General features: G+C 48.6%; 1 protein-coding gene across 1 annotated transcript in view; it reads right to left on the bottom strand.

Moving 5' to 3' along the window:
- The window catches only part of LOC119373339 (uncharacterized), a 33,202-nt gene continuing 16,828 nt past the window's right edge, over positions 1 to 16,374 (bottom strand). The window contains exons 4-7 of the mRNA XM_049420325.1: positions 5,953 to 6,065; positions 4,671 to 4,838; positions 1,869 to 1,958; positions 1 to 223 (exon numbers count right to left, since the gene is read on the bottom strand). Coding sequence (XP_049276282.1) covers positions 128 to 223; positions 1,869 to 1,958; positions 4,671 to 4,838; positions 5,953 to 6,065 — 467 coding nt within the window. The 3' untranslated portion in view covers positions 1 to 127. The remainder of the gene's footprint in view (positions 224 to 1,868; positions 1,959 to 4,670; positions 4,839 to 5,952; positions 6,066 to 16,374) is intronic.

Genomic DNA, 16,374 nt, shown 5'->3' with positions numbered 1-16,374 from the left:
CAAGTACCGGCGCGGAGGCCGCAGACGTTAGACTCACAGCGCATGCGCACCAAACATAGCGAAGGGTGCGCGCGTGACGTCACGGCTTTGCGACACAGCCAGCTGTGGGCTCCATATCGGCGCTCCTTCAGAACCATCCGCTGCTGCTCTTCTGGAAGTACACCTTGAAGGAGGCGTACGCGCAGTGCAGGGCGTGAAGTGCTCCGGTGCAGAAGCCGATAGTCTGCGCACGTAGTGAGAAACGGAAGTGACGTGAAACGGAAGTAGCGTGGAAGTGCATCGACTTCGAATGAAGTACACATGGCGATAATTAAGCAAACTTTTTTTAAACCAGGGGTCTCAATCTCACCTAAGCTAGCGTGCCGCATTCACTAAGTTTACCCTCCGCTGAAGAAGTTCGGAGAGGGGGAGGGGGTATTATATATCCTTAAAGTATGGCTATATATATCCTGAGTTGCTGCTACAGTATGAGACGCGTAGAAGCCTTATTTAAGTCCGCGCCTGTGTGCATGTGTTTTCGTTTATGGTTTGTTTGTGCCTATACATCGTTATCTGAGGATACGAGGGTAATCGCATGAAGAGACAATACGATAGGGTTTCACTCCTTTACTTGAGCTTGTCATGGTAGTAAAAATACTGACTTTGTATTAACACTTCCCTGTAGGTAGTACCTTTAAGCAATAAGTGTTCTGGTAGTAAGGTCACTAACTCGCAGTTACTGCATGCAGTTATTACGCAGATTGTAAACGTTGTGACAAGCGCCAGCCACCTCATAGGTAGTAAATACCAAAATTTTCGCCGGAAAACGAGGCACAAGAAAATACAGTCACAAGAACGGTATCTACATTCAGAACTTATTCATCATTAGGAAACAAAGTGAACGCACAGAAAAAACCTACAGTGCACGCGCACTCGCAGACATATATTGAAATAAATAAACCGATAACCATCAATCATACGCAAAAAAAAGGCCACAGTTTCGCCGCAAGGGCGGAGCAATAGCAACAAATCCGAACGTTATAGGAGGTAAGGCCGTTGCAGCGAGCCAAGCGACCCTTGTGCTGGCTATCGCTTCATCGCAAACCGAGCAGTGAGAATAGCGCCTACAAAGGTATGAGCCGTCTGCTGATCCATGTCAAAACAAAGCGCGCGCGACCGCGCCCGACAGAGCAAAATGCGGAGTTGCTGCCAGCTGCTCACAAGAGAGCTGTCTGTTATTCCAATGAACTCGTTCAATTAATTTTCATTTTTTATTCTGACATTTAAGTAGCTCTTATCTTATGTAAACTTGCGCTCCGACATCATACGTATCCAATATAACTCTTGACTTGAACCTTAACAATAGATTTCGTACCAGTTTTACTTTAACATCGAAGCTCTTTAGGCGGTCGGTAAATTGTGCTTCGAATCAGAGAGAGAGAAAAAAAAAGGACGGAAAGAAGGAAGTAAGGAAGGAAGGAAACAAAGAAGGAAGGAAGGAAGGAAGGAAGGAAGGAAGGAAGGAAGGAAGGAAGGAAGGAAGGAAGGAAGGAAGGAAGGAATAAGGAAACAAGAAAGAAAGAAAGAAGGAAGGAAGGAAGGAAGGAAGGAAGGAAGGAAGCAAAGAAAGAAATGGAACGAAACAGATATAAATAATAGATACAAATTAAGAAACAGAGAGAAAGAGAAAGAAAGAAAAAATAAAGAGAAACAAGGAAGGCCATCCAGCTGCGCTCTTCCTTCAGGCTTGGCACCACTAGTGCGAAGGTGCCATAATTTTTTAAGACTTTTCCTAAATATTCGGGAAATTCGAAGTAAGCGCTCGACCCTATAGGCTTGAAAGAGAAACAAGAGACTCACTCGGTGCTGTTGTCACCAATAGCACTCACCGAATGGAGTGGTGCTTCCTGAGTGTATTGAGAGACACAGAAGGCGCCCGTGAGGTAGCAGATGGCGCCCAGCCCGTGGAAGAGGATGTACTGCGAGGAAGACGGTTGCCATCGTTGCCAACGGCGTGGACCCCCGGTTTGAAAGGATCCATTCTTACGTCATTGCGCACCGCTTTGAGGACGAAGACTGAACCACACGAACACGTGTTCGTGTATGGTTCAGTCTTCGTCCTTAAAGCGGTGCGCAATAACGTAACAGTGACATGACCAGGATTTGGGGACATATGCACGTACCGCCATCTCTCGTCGGTGACTGCGGTGGCCTGCCGTAACTGAATCAGAAATAGGCGAAAAAAAATTCTATATGACGTAAAAAGTTAGCTGTCAAAAACGACTCCCGGTTCTATACAGTAGAGACTTATTTGAACATACCATTAAAATTACAGTGCCGCACTACACACCGCATGGCTTTCCGGAGTGTTAAAATTTTACAATGGGGCCCCATGTGTTCCTAATGGGCGATGTTCAATGGTCCTGGGAAGCCACACGCTTTGTAGAGCAATATTGTAATTCTACCAAAACGTTCCGGTAGGCCTCTACTGTGTAGAACCACGAATTGTTTTCGATAGCTTGCTTTTTTTCAAGAGATACGATTTTTTTCGCCCATTTCCCATTCAGTTACGGCAGGACGCCGTTGCCATCGCCGAGAGATGGCGCCGCGCACAAATGTCCCCAAATCCTGGGAATGATAGATACCAACTGGCCCAAGTAAGTACCCTTGAAAGGATCGCACGAAGCGAGGGGATCGTAGTTACCGTGGGAGGAGTATACTGCCAGATTTCAGTTACATATTGCAAGTCGTATCTCTCCCTCACTTACGCACGGCTGCAAAAGTTCAAGAACTGGCGAATGAGAGAGAGAGTTTGAAGGGGAAACTGACATATTTTTTTTTCGACTGCACTGTTAAAGGGGTCATGAACCACTTTTCCAAGTAATCATCGAATCACCTCAGTATCGGATTTTATGGCCGCACGAACCTCGATCGCCGCAAAAATTTTCTCCAATGTGTCAATAAAGCTCCTTGCCACGCACGAGTGCAAGCTTTGGCTGAGCTGTTCGTAGTAGTGTCTGCTATACGCTGGATGTGTTTTCTCGCCAAGCCCGAGAGGTCGTTCATGGTCGCTTTAAGAGTATTTTTTGAAGCCTCCTTCGTCTCCTAAACTTCTGTCTTGATTGTATTGTCAGAATTGTAGTTATATATAACAAGTCATCTCTCTCACTCACACTCGGCCGCAAATGTTTACGAACTGACGGATCATAAAAAAAACAGTTTGAAGGGAAACTGTCATTTTCTTCGACTACTCTGTTAAGTCAATGTACGCAACTATCCGAACTACACATAACAGGCGAAGATGGGCAACGTGAAGAGCAGAAGAGCGGAAGCACAGGAACGGAAGGACCGAGGAAGCGAATGAGGCACGAAAGAGTGCCTGAATACTTCCGCACTTCTGTGCTTCGCGTTGCTCATCTTAATTCACCATGAACGTAAACCAACTCCTCCACATCGCCATTCTTATACCGATAACAGATTCTTCTTGCGCTGTTGAAGTCTTTCATAAGCATGAATGAACTCGTCCAAGCATCCGTTTTAGATAACATATACTGTGAAGCCGCGGAGCGCCCTGAATGTTTTAATATACGACAGCTTTTCTACAGCGAGTTTTGGTTCATCGTGACAGCACGATCTAGAATTAAGGTGATCGTGGGAGCGCAGCATTAAAGGGGCCCTGCAATACGTTTTTGAACATTGCAAGAAAATGCTGCTGATCGGTAGTCGAGGCTCCTGCGAACACGTGAGCCAAATATAAAAGCACTGCACGCGGCAGGGAACTTACAATTGCGTTTAAAAGACAGCTATAGAAATCGCTCTCTCTCCTTTCGGTAAATTCGGTAAATAGACAAGCCCGACTACGTCATAAGAGGGAAGGACACGGCCATTGGTTGATAAGTGCATTCCTGTGGTGTATATTTACCGCGGCCGCCGCGGGGTGTCGCCATTTACCCGCGCAGCGCTCTATACCGCTACAATTACAACATAGAGTTACAATAGCGCGCTCGTAATCACGCTGAAAGTGAGCCCACGCGTTCAAAAAAAAAAAGCGATCAAGGTCATCACGCCCCCCCCCCCCTTCCACCCTTCGTGGCTTTCAGCGCCCTCGTCGAGGCGAAAGGAGAGAGAAGGCGCTTATATTGTGCGACATGTACCTGTGCTCGTACATGACGGATTCCAAAACTTTTGGCTGCCTTTTGCCTGGCGCCTTAACGTACGTCCCTCTCTCACACACACAAATGCACAAAGACACGCACACACACACACACAAACGCGCGCACACAATTACAGACAGACAGACAGACAGACAGACAGACAGACAGACAGACAGACAGACAGACAGACAGACAGACAGACAGACAGACAGATAGATAGATAGATAGATAGATAGATAGATAGATAGATAGATAGATAGATAGATAGATAGATAGATAGATAGATAGATAGATAGATAGATAGATAGATAGATAGATAGATAGATAGATAGATAGATAGATAGATAGATAGATAGATAGATAGATAGATACGAGAGAACGCGAAGGGATCGAGAGGCATGTTACTTCGTTCTTTGTTACACGCACGTGCACATCTTATAATGACGCCAACAGACATCTGTTGGCCTCGTCAGGTTACGTATGCATATAGTTGTGGGCACATGTGTTTATGTGCTTTCAATCTCAAGTGATACTCACATAAAGCGTGCGCGGCAGGTAGTAGGCGCACGTGGGACTGCTGATGCAGGCCATCAGCATGGAGGCGCCGCTGACGCCGAACGTGCACGCCGAACTCGACAGCAGGCGCACCGCCTTCGAGTCCCGCTGGTCGTTGGACATCTTCGAGAACAGGACGAGGCCGCCGACCTGCACGTGCGCAGCAGCAGCATCTCGTGAATTCGCGAGACTCCTCAACAAATTGTCCTCCGAAACCATAGAGTTTCATAATAGTACACTAGAGGCAAATGGTCCTCACAAATGATAGAGTATAATAATAGTACACTAGAGGGAACGTACAACGCATGGCGCTTCACCAAGAATGGGAATGATGAATAATCCAAGGATTTGCCTAAGCTTCCTTCTTTCGTTTCCGTATGGCCTGCAGCCGCTTTTGTCTCAAGACGAAGTTCAGCAACAGTTGAGCTGTCCCACTTCACGCGGCCCTTTTACGCTGACCAATTCAAACTATAGCTCACTAGGTTCACAAAAGCCATCGTTTCATCAGAAACGAAAGCCAAAAACACAACAATGAACAAAGCTGCAAGTATACGTTCGAAGCCGCAACCTCGAAGACTATAAGTCGGATACAACTTTAGAAGTCCGCGGCATTTCTTGCTCAAAGGCGGATGCACACAAGCCTGCACCAATGGACGTACACTCCAGACTGACGTCATGAGCCGGAGGGCCGGTGACTCCGCCTTCGAAGAACATTGAAGAGTGCATAAGCGGGACTCTTTCGGAATCGGATTTCGAAATCGCAAACACTTCACGAGATGGTGTCGCTAAAATTATGCATTCACACCTCCACATTTAGTACTTATTTCGTTTAGGACGACGCCAAATGCACTGTGATGTGTTTGAACGACAAAGTGGCACCCACATTGAAGTGATTTTGGCGAATGGACGGTATGATGATTACACCTATCGCCATACCGACACACGCATGCACTCACTTATTAGAGTGCGTACAAGCCTCGGAAGGTGAAATGCTTGTGTATATCGAGTAGGCATACGTACAAGCACTTGAGACTGTGCTAACGCAACATAATAAGCTGCCACCTGAGAACGTACATGACGTTCGCACACATACGAACAAGGTGTGGCTAGCAGACGACGCAAGGGGTCGTCCACACTACGGGGTTTCGTCCGCTCGCCGCTAGGTGCCGACTCTAGGTTTAAACGCCGTGCGATCAAGCCATCTGTCGCAGACGATTCCGAACAATCTTGTTTCGCCGCAGAGCCACGGCAAGTACACACTGACCATCTCCAAGAAGTTCAGGAGCCCGTTGGGCCTGCTGACGTAGCCGTGGAGGCCAATCTGGAAGACGGGCCTTCTGGTGATTTCGAATATCGGCGGTCGCACCCTGGGCACCACTGCAGTTGGTGAAATAATAATAATATCATTATTAGATGCAAAAGCTCGTCCTTACCCTTCGCACCGGCCGCAAGTTACCCACAAGCACGGCGACTATATGACCAAGGTTGCACGGCGGGCTTCTAGGTGATTCACAAAAACACCAAACCGGAATCGCGGTAAAAGGCTTGTGCGATAAGAACCACCGAAACAGGCTAGTAGCGTGCAACACATGTGTCCACTGGCGCAGACAGGGTATGGCACACCAGGCCCGTGCTCCCCCCCCCCCCCCCCCATTTTTTTTCTGTCATGGGATACTGAGCACAAGATTACACTCGACCACACTTACCTGTACGGACCCCACTCCAGATCAAGGGCGTACACCCGCCGAAAAATATTTCTGCCTACACCACTGCAGGTGTCGTCTATCGGATCCCATTAACTTGTGGTTCCAGATACGTGGGACAAACCGGTACGTGCATCAACGAGAGGTTAAATGAGCACAGGAACAAAGATGTCGAGGCGCAACCTGTCGGGTTCCTTGCGATTCACTGCAAGGAGTGCGCATGCCAACCTCCCTTCAATCAAAGAAGTATTCTTGGAAAGAACAGTAACGAAAAGACGAGGCTATAATAATACAAGCGCAATTCATCGCTAAGTCAGGTACCACATGCACTAGTAAATCACCTAGCCTATTATCAGCTAAATAAACAATACTCCCTCGCTCGCTCGTATGTCACGGTAACGCGGACGTATTCCATCATAATCCTTGCCTATAGTTATGGAAGTCTATTTACTTGCCTACGTCAGGAAGACCGGAGAATTGCGAGGTGTTCATGCTGCTGCCTCTGTTTCTTCTTCCACTGTAAGATGGTTGGTTGGTACACCTACTGGTTTGAGTCAGACTAGTACGACGATTTGACCATGAATCCGGTGGCAGCAGGCGCCAAAAAAAAAAATAAGAAAGGAAGAACACACGACTCAAAAATAGGGTGAGAGAGAGAAATAAAATATTACCGCTCAAGCACTCCGTACACATGATTAACCGGCGAAGCTGAAAAGTACGGCCCCGTTGTTTATCACTGGGTTAATCCCGACGGTTATTGGTTACGTCTGTCCAGAAATCATAATTGGTGTTTGCCGCCAGTGTATTCCCTTCTTCATTTTTATTGAACCAGTGGTTGAGTATATAGTGGGATTTGCCCAGTTTCTGCGGCCCTCTGCCTTTTGGACTCGCTATGGGACAGACCATAGAGTTTCTCACAATAATACCTAGAGGGAAATCTGGCGCCACCGTCTATGCGAATTTCTTAATTGGGCCTATGACACGGTCACCCAGTAATGATGATGATGATGATGATGACCTCTCACTAGTGGCGCTTACCCACAAAGGGGGATGGGCCAAGAACCGGGCGGCAGGATTTTGAGGTAAATACTTGAGGCTAAAGATAAACGTTGTAATTTTTTACTGAAATAGATAAAAAAAAACAGAGCTAATACTTGAAAATTCTGCAGAGCACACAGTCAGTCTAGCAGGTGTGATGTTTGACGGATGTAACAACGGTTGGAATTAGTACTGAAAATAAGCCAATATAAACTAGCATGGTAATCTTTTGGTTTCCTGTATGTAAGCAAACACTGCAGAGTGGACCTCCCTGTGGCTATAACCCAGTATTTTGAGGTTTTCAGTGAAAAAAAGAAGTCGATGGCACGTTATGCCTATACATATATATATATGAAAAACCCCGGCATAAAACACGAAAGTGTTTTATGCCGGGGTCTACCAAGTACATCCGTTACGGATATGACGTTGATAAAATAGATAACAACTGTAAAGGAATATTTCAGCGCAAGATAAGCACTAGAAGTCGCCGGCTATAAACCCCACCCACCGCCGGCGACCGACATTTTGCCATGGCGCGTGTGACGTCATGTGCTGCATGGAGCGGGGCCGTCGTCTTCCACCAAAGTTTCAGCCGCTGCAAATTGCTCAATTTTAATGCCGGAGTTGGCCTTTAAGGACACAGGGTAAGATCTATACGTCCCATGCTTTTTTGACCATGTTGAGGAACCGTTGTCTCAAAAACTAAAAGGGGTATCCACATAATATATATATATCATTGTTTCCCAAGATGTGCGTTCGTTTAACTCTACTAGAGTTATTAAAATGAAGCAAATATTACAACTTTGTGAATTTCTTACCCCTAGGACCTAAATTTTGAGTTAATTTTCATCCTTCGTAATTTGTAACACAAAACCTGTCAAGTGTATAATTTTAAGTCTGCTACAGTAGCTGTACGAACTTGTGAAGAATACAAACAAAATAATCAACTCGTTATCCTCGAATACATCGGAAATAATAACACCTAAGTAATAAAAGACATGGTTTTGAGATAATCAAGTTCAAAGTAAAGAAACTGCTGAAAGGTGAAAATCTTTGCCACAAACACCGTTAAACTATTTTATTTAGTAGCTATGGCCCTGGTAATCGCTGTCAAAGAGATTTTCCCACTTTCGAACCTGTCTTCATTTTCTTGCTTCTTTTGTGAGCTGTCGTCCAGCTCTGCCGCAATGTATCGACGGTTGTGGTCAACTTCTTCCAGCAAATTGACTGCTTTTTTTGGCCAGGCTTCAATCCTAATAATTTCAGAATTTTAAAAATTGTAAAAGAGAACTGTATTGGTTGCCGCGAAATTGACATTTGTTGCAGAACTTATTTACCCTTAGCATTTCAGCTTATCGACAGTGTAAGGAGTGGAATTCGGCGGGTCTCGTTTAGGTAGCTGGCTCCCGCCGTCCGTCCACATAGCCGAAGTTTTCCAGTGACGAGGACGCGTCTTCTTACAAGAAGGAACTTGGTTTATTTACATGGTTGCAAGTGAGAGAGTGAACCAATGAATCAACTCAACGAACTAACGACAAAAGTCTTCGACTTTTATAACTACGAGTCTGCCAACATTGCCGGTGTCAGCAGCTCCCGCCAATCCGGTGTCTTGCCGCCACTGGCACCCTGCCCCCAGAAAGGAGGTAATGGGCCACACAATAGATTCGTTGATGAGGGGCAAGGACCACACAATGAAGCTGTTCACGCACCACGCCCCGACGACTCGATTGCTGGAATATCGACGAGGAGGAAGAGTCCAAAGAAGGAGGGGGGGGGAAAGGGGGTGAAAGTTCGATTACCTCCGCTACCGCTGCCTTGAACACCTGCAAGCGCTGATGGCTGCGTTCAGGTGAAAGCATCACCTGGATCGATCAGATCGATCAGATCAGCGGTGCTGTCCCATGCACGCTGACAAACACCGCACAAGAAAGGGGTGTTCCTGAAACCTCCGTCCGGTTCCTCGCAACCGGACTTCGGCGAAATGCTTGGCGCACTTGACCATGTGTGCATAAGCACACCTCCAGGAAAAAGCGGGGCTCCGTGCCTCCGCTCAAGCGAGAGACAGCATTCCGGCAGAGAGGTGCACGCACAATGGCGTCTGCCACGATGAATTCCAGGGCCAAACGTAGCAACGGGCAGGACAGACACAAGGTGTATTGAAGCCACGAGCCTAAAGTGTTCGAACACCAAAGAACAAGCGCGAATAAAAAGGCGCACAGTGTCCTCAGACTGCCTTACATGTTACCCGACAATTTCTTATACACAGCTGGCTCCAGAGAAGCATTTTGGCTTTCGTACAGGAAGTTTTTAACACGAAAGTGTTTTATGCCGGGGTCCACCAAGTACATCCGTTACGGATATGACGTTGATAAAATGGATGCCAACGGGTGAGAAAGAAAAAAATCACAGCATATCCATGAGGTGAATGATGGTGAGGTGGGCGAAGCTCCGGAGGTTATGGGTGATACCGTTAATCCTCCGAGAAGTTCGCCCGATAAAATCATCATGCAAACACGTGAGGTACGGTGAAGATCTCGTTCCTGATGCCAGAAACCGCGGTGAGGTTATTATCGAACCAAAGTCGACCACACACGTCGCAACTGTGGCCAAACGAATGAGCGAGAAATTCCCGCTCGAACCGCGCGTCGGCACCTTGAATGTGACACCGCTGGCGCGGCTTGGTCGCCGCTTCCCGCGCACGAGCACCATCAAGGTCTGCCAGGCGCCGCGCTCGCTTCGCCGCCGCTTCTCGGGCTCGCCTTTCGGGGTCCGCTGCTAGGAGTGCACGTTGCGCCGCGGCGTCATTGGCGCGCACCGTGTCGGGATCCGCCAGGCGCCGCGCTCGCTTCGCCGCGGCGCTCGCTTCGCCCACCAACGATCCGACACGTACGGCGACGATCCAGGAGACAGAGAGGCACTCGTTCCCCGCGCACCCAGGCACAGCCCGCGCAGCAGCCAATCGGAGAGTAGCGGCACTTCCACCGCCATCTAGTGGCGATTCACACAAGCGCACTATTGCACACACTTCTATTGGACTAACGCCATCTAGGAAATGATACGAGAAATGGTGATGACGACACAGATTATGTACAGCGCCATCTAGAATATCATCACTCAACTGCAGTTTGTATGTACTTCTATGAGACAGCGCCATCTATTATACTGTTCGGGAGATACTGCCAGTTACGCCTGACGCGTGACAAGGTTAGACTAAGAGGAGCTACGCCCCTAAAAAAAACAAGAAATCCGCCGCTGAGAATCGAACCCACGACCTTGCGGCCGCGCCGGTAAGCGCCAGACACTCAACCGACTAAGCTACCTTGGCGGCTGCTGGACACTTCACGAACGCGCTTTATATATTTCGCACATTCTCTCTCGTACGGTGCTCTCTGTTGGCGGTGTAGGTATACAGGCGGGGCGGAGCGGAGTGGTGCCGCCGTCTGTGAGAGGTGAAAAGAAGTAATGCGTCACGATCGACACTTACTAGCGCTTACTCCGAGATTGCGCGCGATATCGGAGGTCATCGTTAAAGCGTCTCGATACCAGCGAGGGACACTGGCCGCGCTGGTGTCACCGAGGCACCCTAGACGCAGTTATGTCCTTTGCCTTTCGCTTCGTCTTAGCGTGCGCCGACTCATCGGAGTAGTGCAGCTTCAACATGCACCAACGGGATTCATCCGCCGCCTTCGATTGCGAGAGCACCGACTAACAAAACTGCTGCAATACGCGTTGCAGAAAGGACACGATTTCGACGGGTGAATGTCGTGCCTTGGTGGAGCGAGACAGAGGCCAGCGGGACGCACGCGTTTGCGGCTCAAGCTACGAAACTCTGCCTCACGTGTTGCTGAAGCGCAGTGTGGTAGTGTATGCATGAGCGCAGGCGTCGGTTACGCATGGATTACAGAAAGCGCACACCATGCCATTTCTCTCCTTAATTGACGACGTTTTGGAGAAGTGCATATCGGGTACCAGTGTTGATTATGAGCTTTTTGATGTCATTTTTACGCGGGATTCACGATTCGCTGTGTCCAGATATATGGTCACAACTTCAGCTACCACAACGGTTTAATCATGCTGGATGGATGGATGGATGGATGGATGGATGGATGGATGGATGGATGGATGGATGGATGGATGGATGGATGGATGGATGGATGGATGGATGGATGGATGGATGGATGGATGGATGGATGGATGCTATGAGCGTCTTCTTTATAACGGGGTGGTGACATGTGTGCCACTATGCAGGCTCGAAAAAAAAAGCAAAGACGCGCCGTTGCTGCGACCATCCCATTCGGCGCGTTTCCAATTTCGTTTAACACACCCCGAGGTAGTGGCTTTAGCCCACGCCTCGCTCATAGCATCCATCCATATCGAAAAATAGCTCTCCGACGCTCACCTGGCTGTCGCGCCGCGTTCCGCGCTCGCCCTGTGAGAATTAACTGCCAGGCTATAGAGGGAAGACACGACGCGCGTAGCGTTTCTCTTCGCGTTTCACGACGCTTTGGAGGAGTGCATATCGAGTATCAGTGTTTATTATGTGCTTGTTGATGCCATATTTGCGCTGGTTCACCATATGCGGTGTCCACGTATATGTTAAGAACTTGAGCTACCGCAAGGGTTAAATCATGACCATGGGCGTTAGTTGTCAGTACGGAGATGTGCCACTAGACGTCAACGTGAGTGCGTCCACATCAGGCGGTGCTACATCTGTCAAACAGCAATAGACATTATACAAGCTCCGATATACCAAAGCACTAAAGCAATCAACTACTTCTGTGATGACACGTTTCACTTTCGTGTTGCACCGATTCCTATGACAGAGCGATCAACCATCTTTTCAATTAATCAATCAATCAAGTAGCTCTATTACGCGCAACAGCACAATGAAGCTATATAGGTAGCAATAAAGGTACCACGTAGTAACCAGCCCGTGGCCAAGCGATACGACATTGGCCGTGGTGATGGGAGGCGATACGTTGAGACCATCAGTACCGCCGATGGCGTTTGTGGCCCTAGTGGGCTGAGCTTTCATGGTGACCAGGTCGGGGCCATGCCGCACGACTCTGCAGTATTGGGAAGTGGCGCGTTTTGACCATCTACACCGCCGGTGGCATGTGTAGCCCAGATTGCCTGAGCTACCTGTAGTTAAAAGAGCCTGGGATGCGCGATCTACGAAGGGACACAGTAACACGTGCAGATGCGGAATTCCCGGATGCGTTACTTTGCTAGCCCGTTTTTAGAAGTCTCTATTTCGATGACCACGTTGCAAGTTAGTTAACGGCTTAGTTACAACCGACAAACAAATAGATGACTTGTGTAGGGGTCGGTGTTGCATTCCTATTTCTCTTCTGTCTTCCCTAACATGGCCGTGCCACTGCTGTGTAAAGGGTGGTGTAGATGCGATTAGGAATAACACTGGCCTTGGACTGAGGCCCCTCCGCAACACAAACCCATTTGCGAAACCTTTATCGCTTCATTTTTTGGTGTGATGGAAACCGCTCTTATATTTGGGCCCAGGATTCCTTAATAAACGACGCAACAGTCAGGAGCCTTGTATACAACACAGACTCCCTTATCTAACGGTTACAGGGCACACGTAACATTCACAAGAACTAAATACAGGGAAACCTCGGTGATACGATCAGAGCTCATACGAATTTCGGGGTGATACGAATTTTTCGTGGGTCCCGACTAAGGCCCACTGGCCTGCATTGTAATGGAGTACGGTTGTTTCGAACCGATTTTCACCCAGCGTCGTTTGATACGAACGTACGCTACCGCCCAGGTACGAAGAGGTGCTGTCCGCGCTGTCGCGGAAGACGCGCCAAGCACCTGCGAGAGAGGGAACGCAAGCGTGGGCATGCGCCGAATCGTCAGAATCACAGTGTAAGCAAAACACTTTTCTTACGGTCAGAATAAACCTTCAGAGACGCGTCACGGCCTCCTATATAGATTGTGTGCGCGAATCTTTGAGGCTCTTATGTGCTTCCGTGTGCCTTCGATATCGCGTTTAAATTGCAAAGGACATTAGCACCATGCTTTTTTTTTCTAACGCGTCGACGCGGGCTGCTCTCATTGTACTTTCACACGAGCCTGTCTCGTGCATCAGACATCCTATGAAAGGTGGACGAGGACCGAAAGAAGGCGAGGACGGTCTTGGCAAAGGAGTCGGGCCTCACAACGTCAACATGCGCGACTGTTGAGGTTGCACTTGTTCGGGCACGGCCGTAAATCTCCCCAAAAATATCTCCAACACCTCCGCGATAACAAAATCATAGCACAGGACCGTGGTTCTGCAATTTTGTGGCCTTGATCCATCGCGTCAAAGCGCTGCTTTCGTTACTTTCGCTGCAGTACTTTGGTGTCATGCAAAAAGGCATACTAAAATTTGGAAGGGGCTACTGCTGTCGCGGGTCACAACGCACTTGATTTATTAATTAAATACGCGTGTACGGGCCGTATATTTATGAGTGCTGGTATGATTGCCGACATCTAAAAACTTGACTGACAATCATTCAGGGTTCTTGCTGACGTTGCTGCGGCCCTGAAAAACAATAAATGAAAATGTATACGCCAGCTTTCTTTTGTCGCATGCTAATTTTCCGTGCTTTCTGGTCATACGAATTTCGGATGATACGAATCTTTTTGGTGGTCCCGTAAGATTCGTATCACCGAGGTTTCACTCTTAGTGTTCTGAAGCTGTCCGTCTATTTCGCGCGACGTGCCAGAACTCATGCGATCACCTCGTCAGTGCGTCGTGGTCGTCGTTGCAGTGGCCGTGCCGGTCGTCGTCACGGCGGTGTCGATGCGTGCCTCGGCGCTAGGCACAGCTGACGAGGAGGTTTCCCACGGCTCGTCGTCACCTCCGTCGCAATGTCCGCTCTGGTTTCGACGGGGATGACAGGGAGGCCCAGCAAGCCGGTTGAACCCTAGGCCACTGCTACGCCTGGCTAGGGGCTAGCTAGCCCCTTGCCAGGCACAGCAGCGGCCTCGGGTTCCAACGAGTCCAACATTCGATACTTTTGCTAGCTAGCCACTTCTAGCCGAGGCATCTCCTAGCCCATCGGTCTCCAGTCCCGCAGGAAGGGTAACACCAGGCCGCTAGCGCAGCAGGCCGCTGGCACGCCGAAGAGCCAAGAACGGGATCGGATCTAGGCCCATGCAGGTACGCACGGTAGTAGAACCACAGTTGCGGGCACCCGAAGTGGAATATTCAGGAAATTCGTCTGTTTCTAATTCAAATGTGTCTCCTGGACACAGAACACCTTTGGCTGGTAGTAGCATAACAGCTTGTCATCTAGATTGCGAATGAAGCCTCTCATATTCCAAAACATTGTTTGGGTCGACATATTAGCAAAAATAAAGGTGTTATGTGCGTGAGAGTAATTCAAAAATTATGCTCATGGGTCCTTGTCAGGAGCCGTGATTTACTGCTTTTCTTTTTTGTTGCGGTCCGCATAACTGCACCACTCCTTCGGCACGAAATGCACCAGAGTGGTATCCATTGCCTTCTGGGAGGCACTGGACGCTCGTGTGTGCAGACACGCCGTGAAATGCTGCACATCTCTTCCTGGCTTCCCTGAAATAGATGTTCTCTCTTACCTTCAATGAAATGATATCTTTTTCTTTTTTCCATGCAGCACACGATCGTGAATACGCTGGGTGGTCGCCGCCGCAGTTGACACAGCGGGCTGCGGCTTCACAGCTGTCAGAAATGTGGTCTGTTGAAGCACACCTGGCACAAGTGGACTGACCTTTACAAATATGGGAGCTGTGGCTTTACCACTGGCACTTAAAGCATCTGCGAAGGTTGGGTACGTATGGCCGAACTCTGTTTCGTGTAACCTGTACGGTTTCTGGCGGTTCACTTTATTCAAATGTTAGTATAATGTGCTTGGTTGCCTTTTCTGAGTTGTCTCTTCTTATTTTTATTTATACATCGACATATTGTTCTCTCCAGCAATCAAGGAGTTTTGCATCAGAAAGGCTCAAAAGATCTTCGTCTGAAACAACGCCACGAACGGTATTCATGGATCGGTGTGGGGTGACGGTTACGGGAATGTTGCCGAAGGACTTCAGGTTGGGAAGTTTTTCGTACTGTTTGCTGTCTAGCAGTTCAAGCAGCAGATTGCCGCTGGTCATTTTGGATGCTTTGTATCCTGGTCCTAGCTTGTTAGTCAGGCTTTTCGCTACCAAAAACGGGAATATTGTTCCCGCTTTTTCATTTGGAACTTTGGTGCGGATTACGTGGTACTTCGGGAACTGTGCACGAGTCTTTGCAAAGAGATTGACTGCTGCTTCAGTCCGTACCCTTTAGAAATTACGATCGGGTTTTAAAAGAGATGCGCTCAACATTGCATGTGCATTTTGTTTCGGCAGCGGTGCCAGCCGCTCACTACCGAGCCCAACAAGGGGACGTGGCAGCAAATGTTAAACAAATTCCGTCAACCCCAGAACACCAGAGCACGCCTGTCTCGCACCCAGGCTGCTGGCGAGCCGAGCGGATACTCTCGCAACCAGACGCCGGGCTGACCGGGGCTGCCAAGGCGCGCGCGGGCTGCACCAATGTACACAGGGCAAGCTGCAGTTCTGAGGCTTTAAAGTGCGAAAAAGTACCCGTTCACGCCGCTTCAGCGTATAAGAGCTCGTCTGAGCACTACTGTGTCGTCTTTGGATGTCAACAAGCAGAGCAACAAGAGGATATTAGCGTTGTCTGCGACGATTACGACGCGCCACGGAAATAGTGCCGGTGCGGTGTTTTCAGCTTCGCCGCGAGTGGATAACTGTGATTCAAGCAAAAAAACTAGGAGCCGAGTGAAAATGCGCGAGGAAGTACACTAACTGCGTGTATTCTGCAGTGTGATGCCCACCTATTTCATTTTGCGAACCTAATTTGCGTGACACGCAGCTGGGTTGAAGGCAGGCGCGAGGTTTGTGTGGTA

The sequence above is a fragment of the Rhipicephalus sanguineus genome, chromosome 11 (genome assembly GCF_013339695.2).
Source record: "Rhipicephalus sanguineus isolate Rsan-2018 chromosome 11, BIME_Rsan_1.4, whole genome shotgun sequence".
In the NCBI taxonomy this organism is placed as follows: Eukaryota; Metazoa; Arthropoda; class Arachnida; order Ixodida; family Ixodidae; genus Rhipicephalus; species Rhipicephalus sanguineus.
Note: the sequence above shows the minus strand (reverse complement) of the source record. Positions and strands in the feature narration are given on the sequence as shown.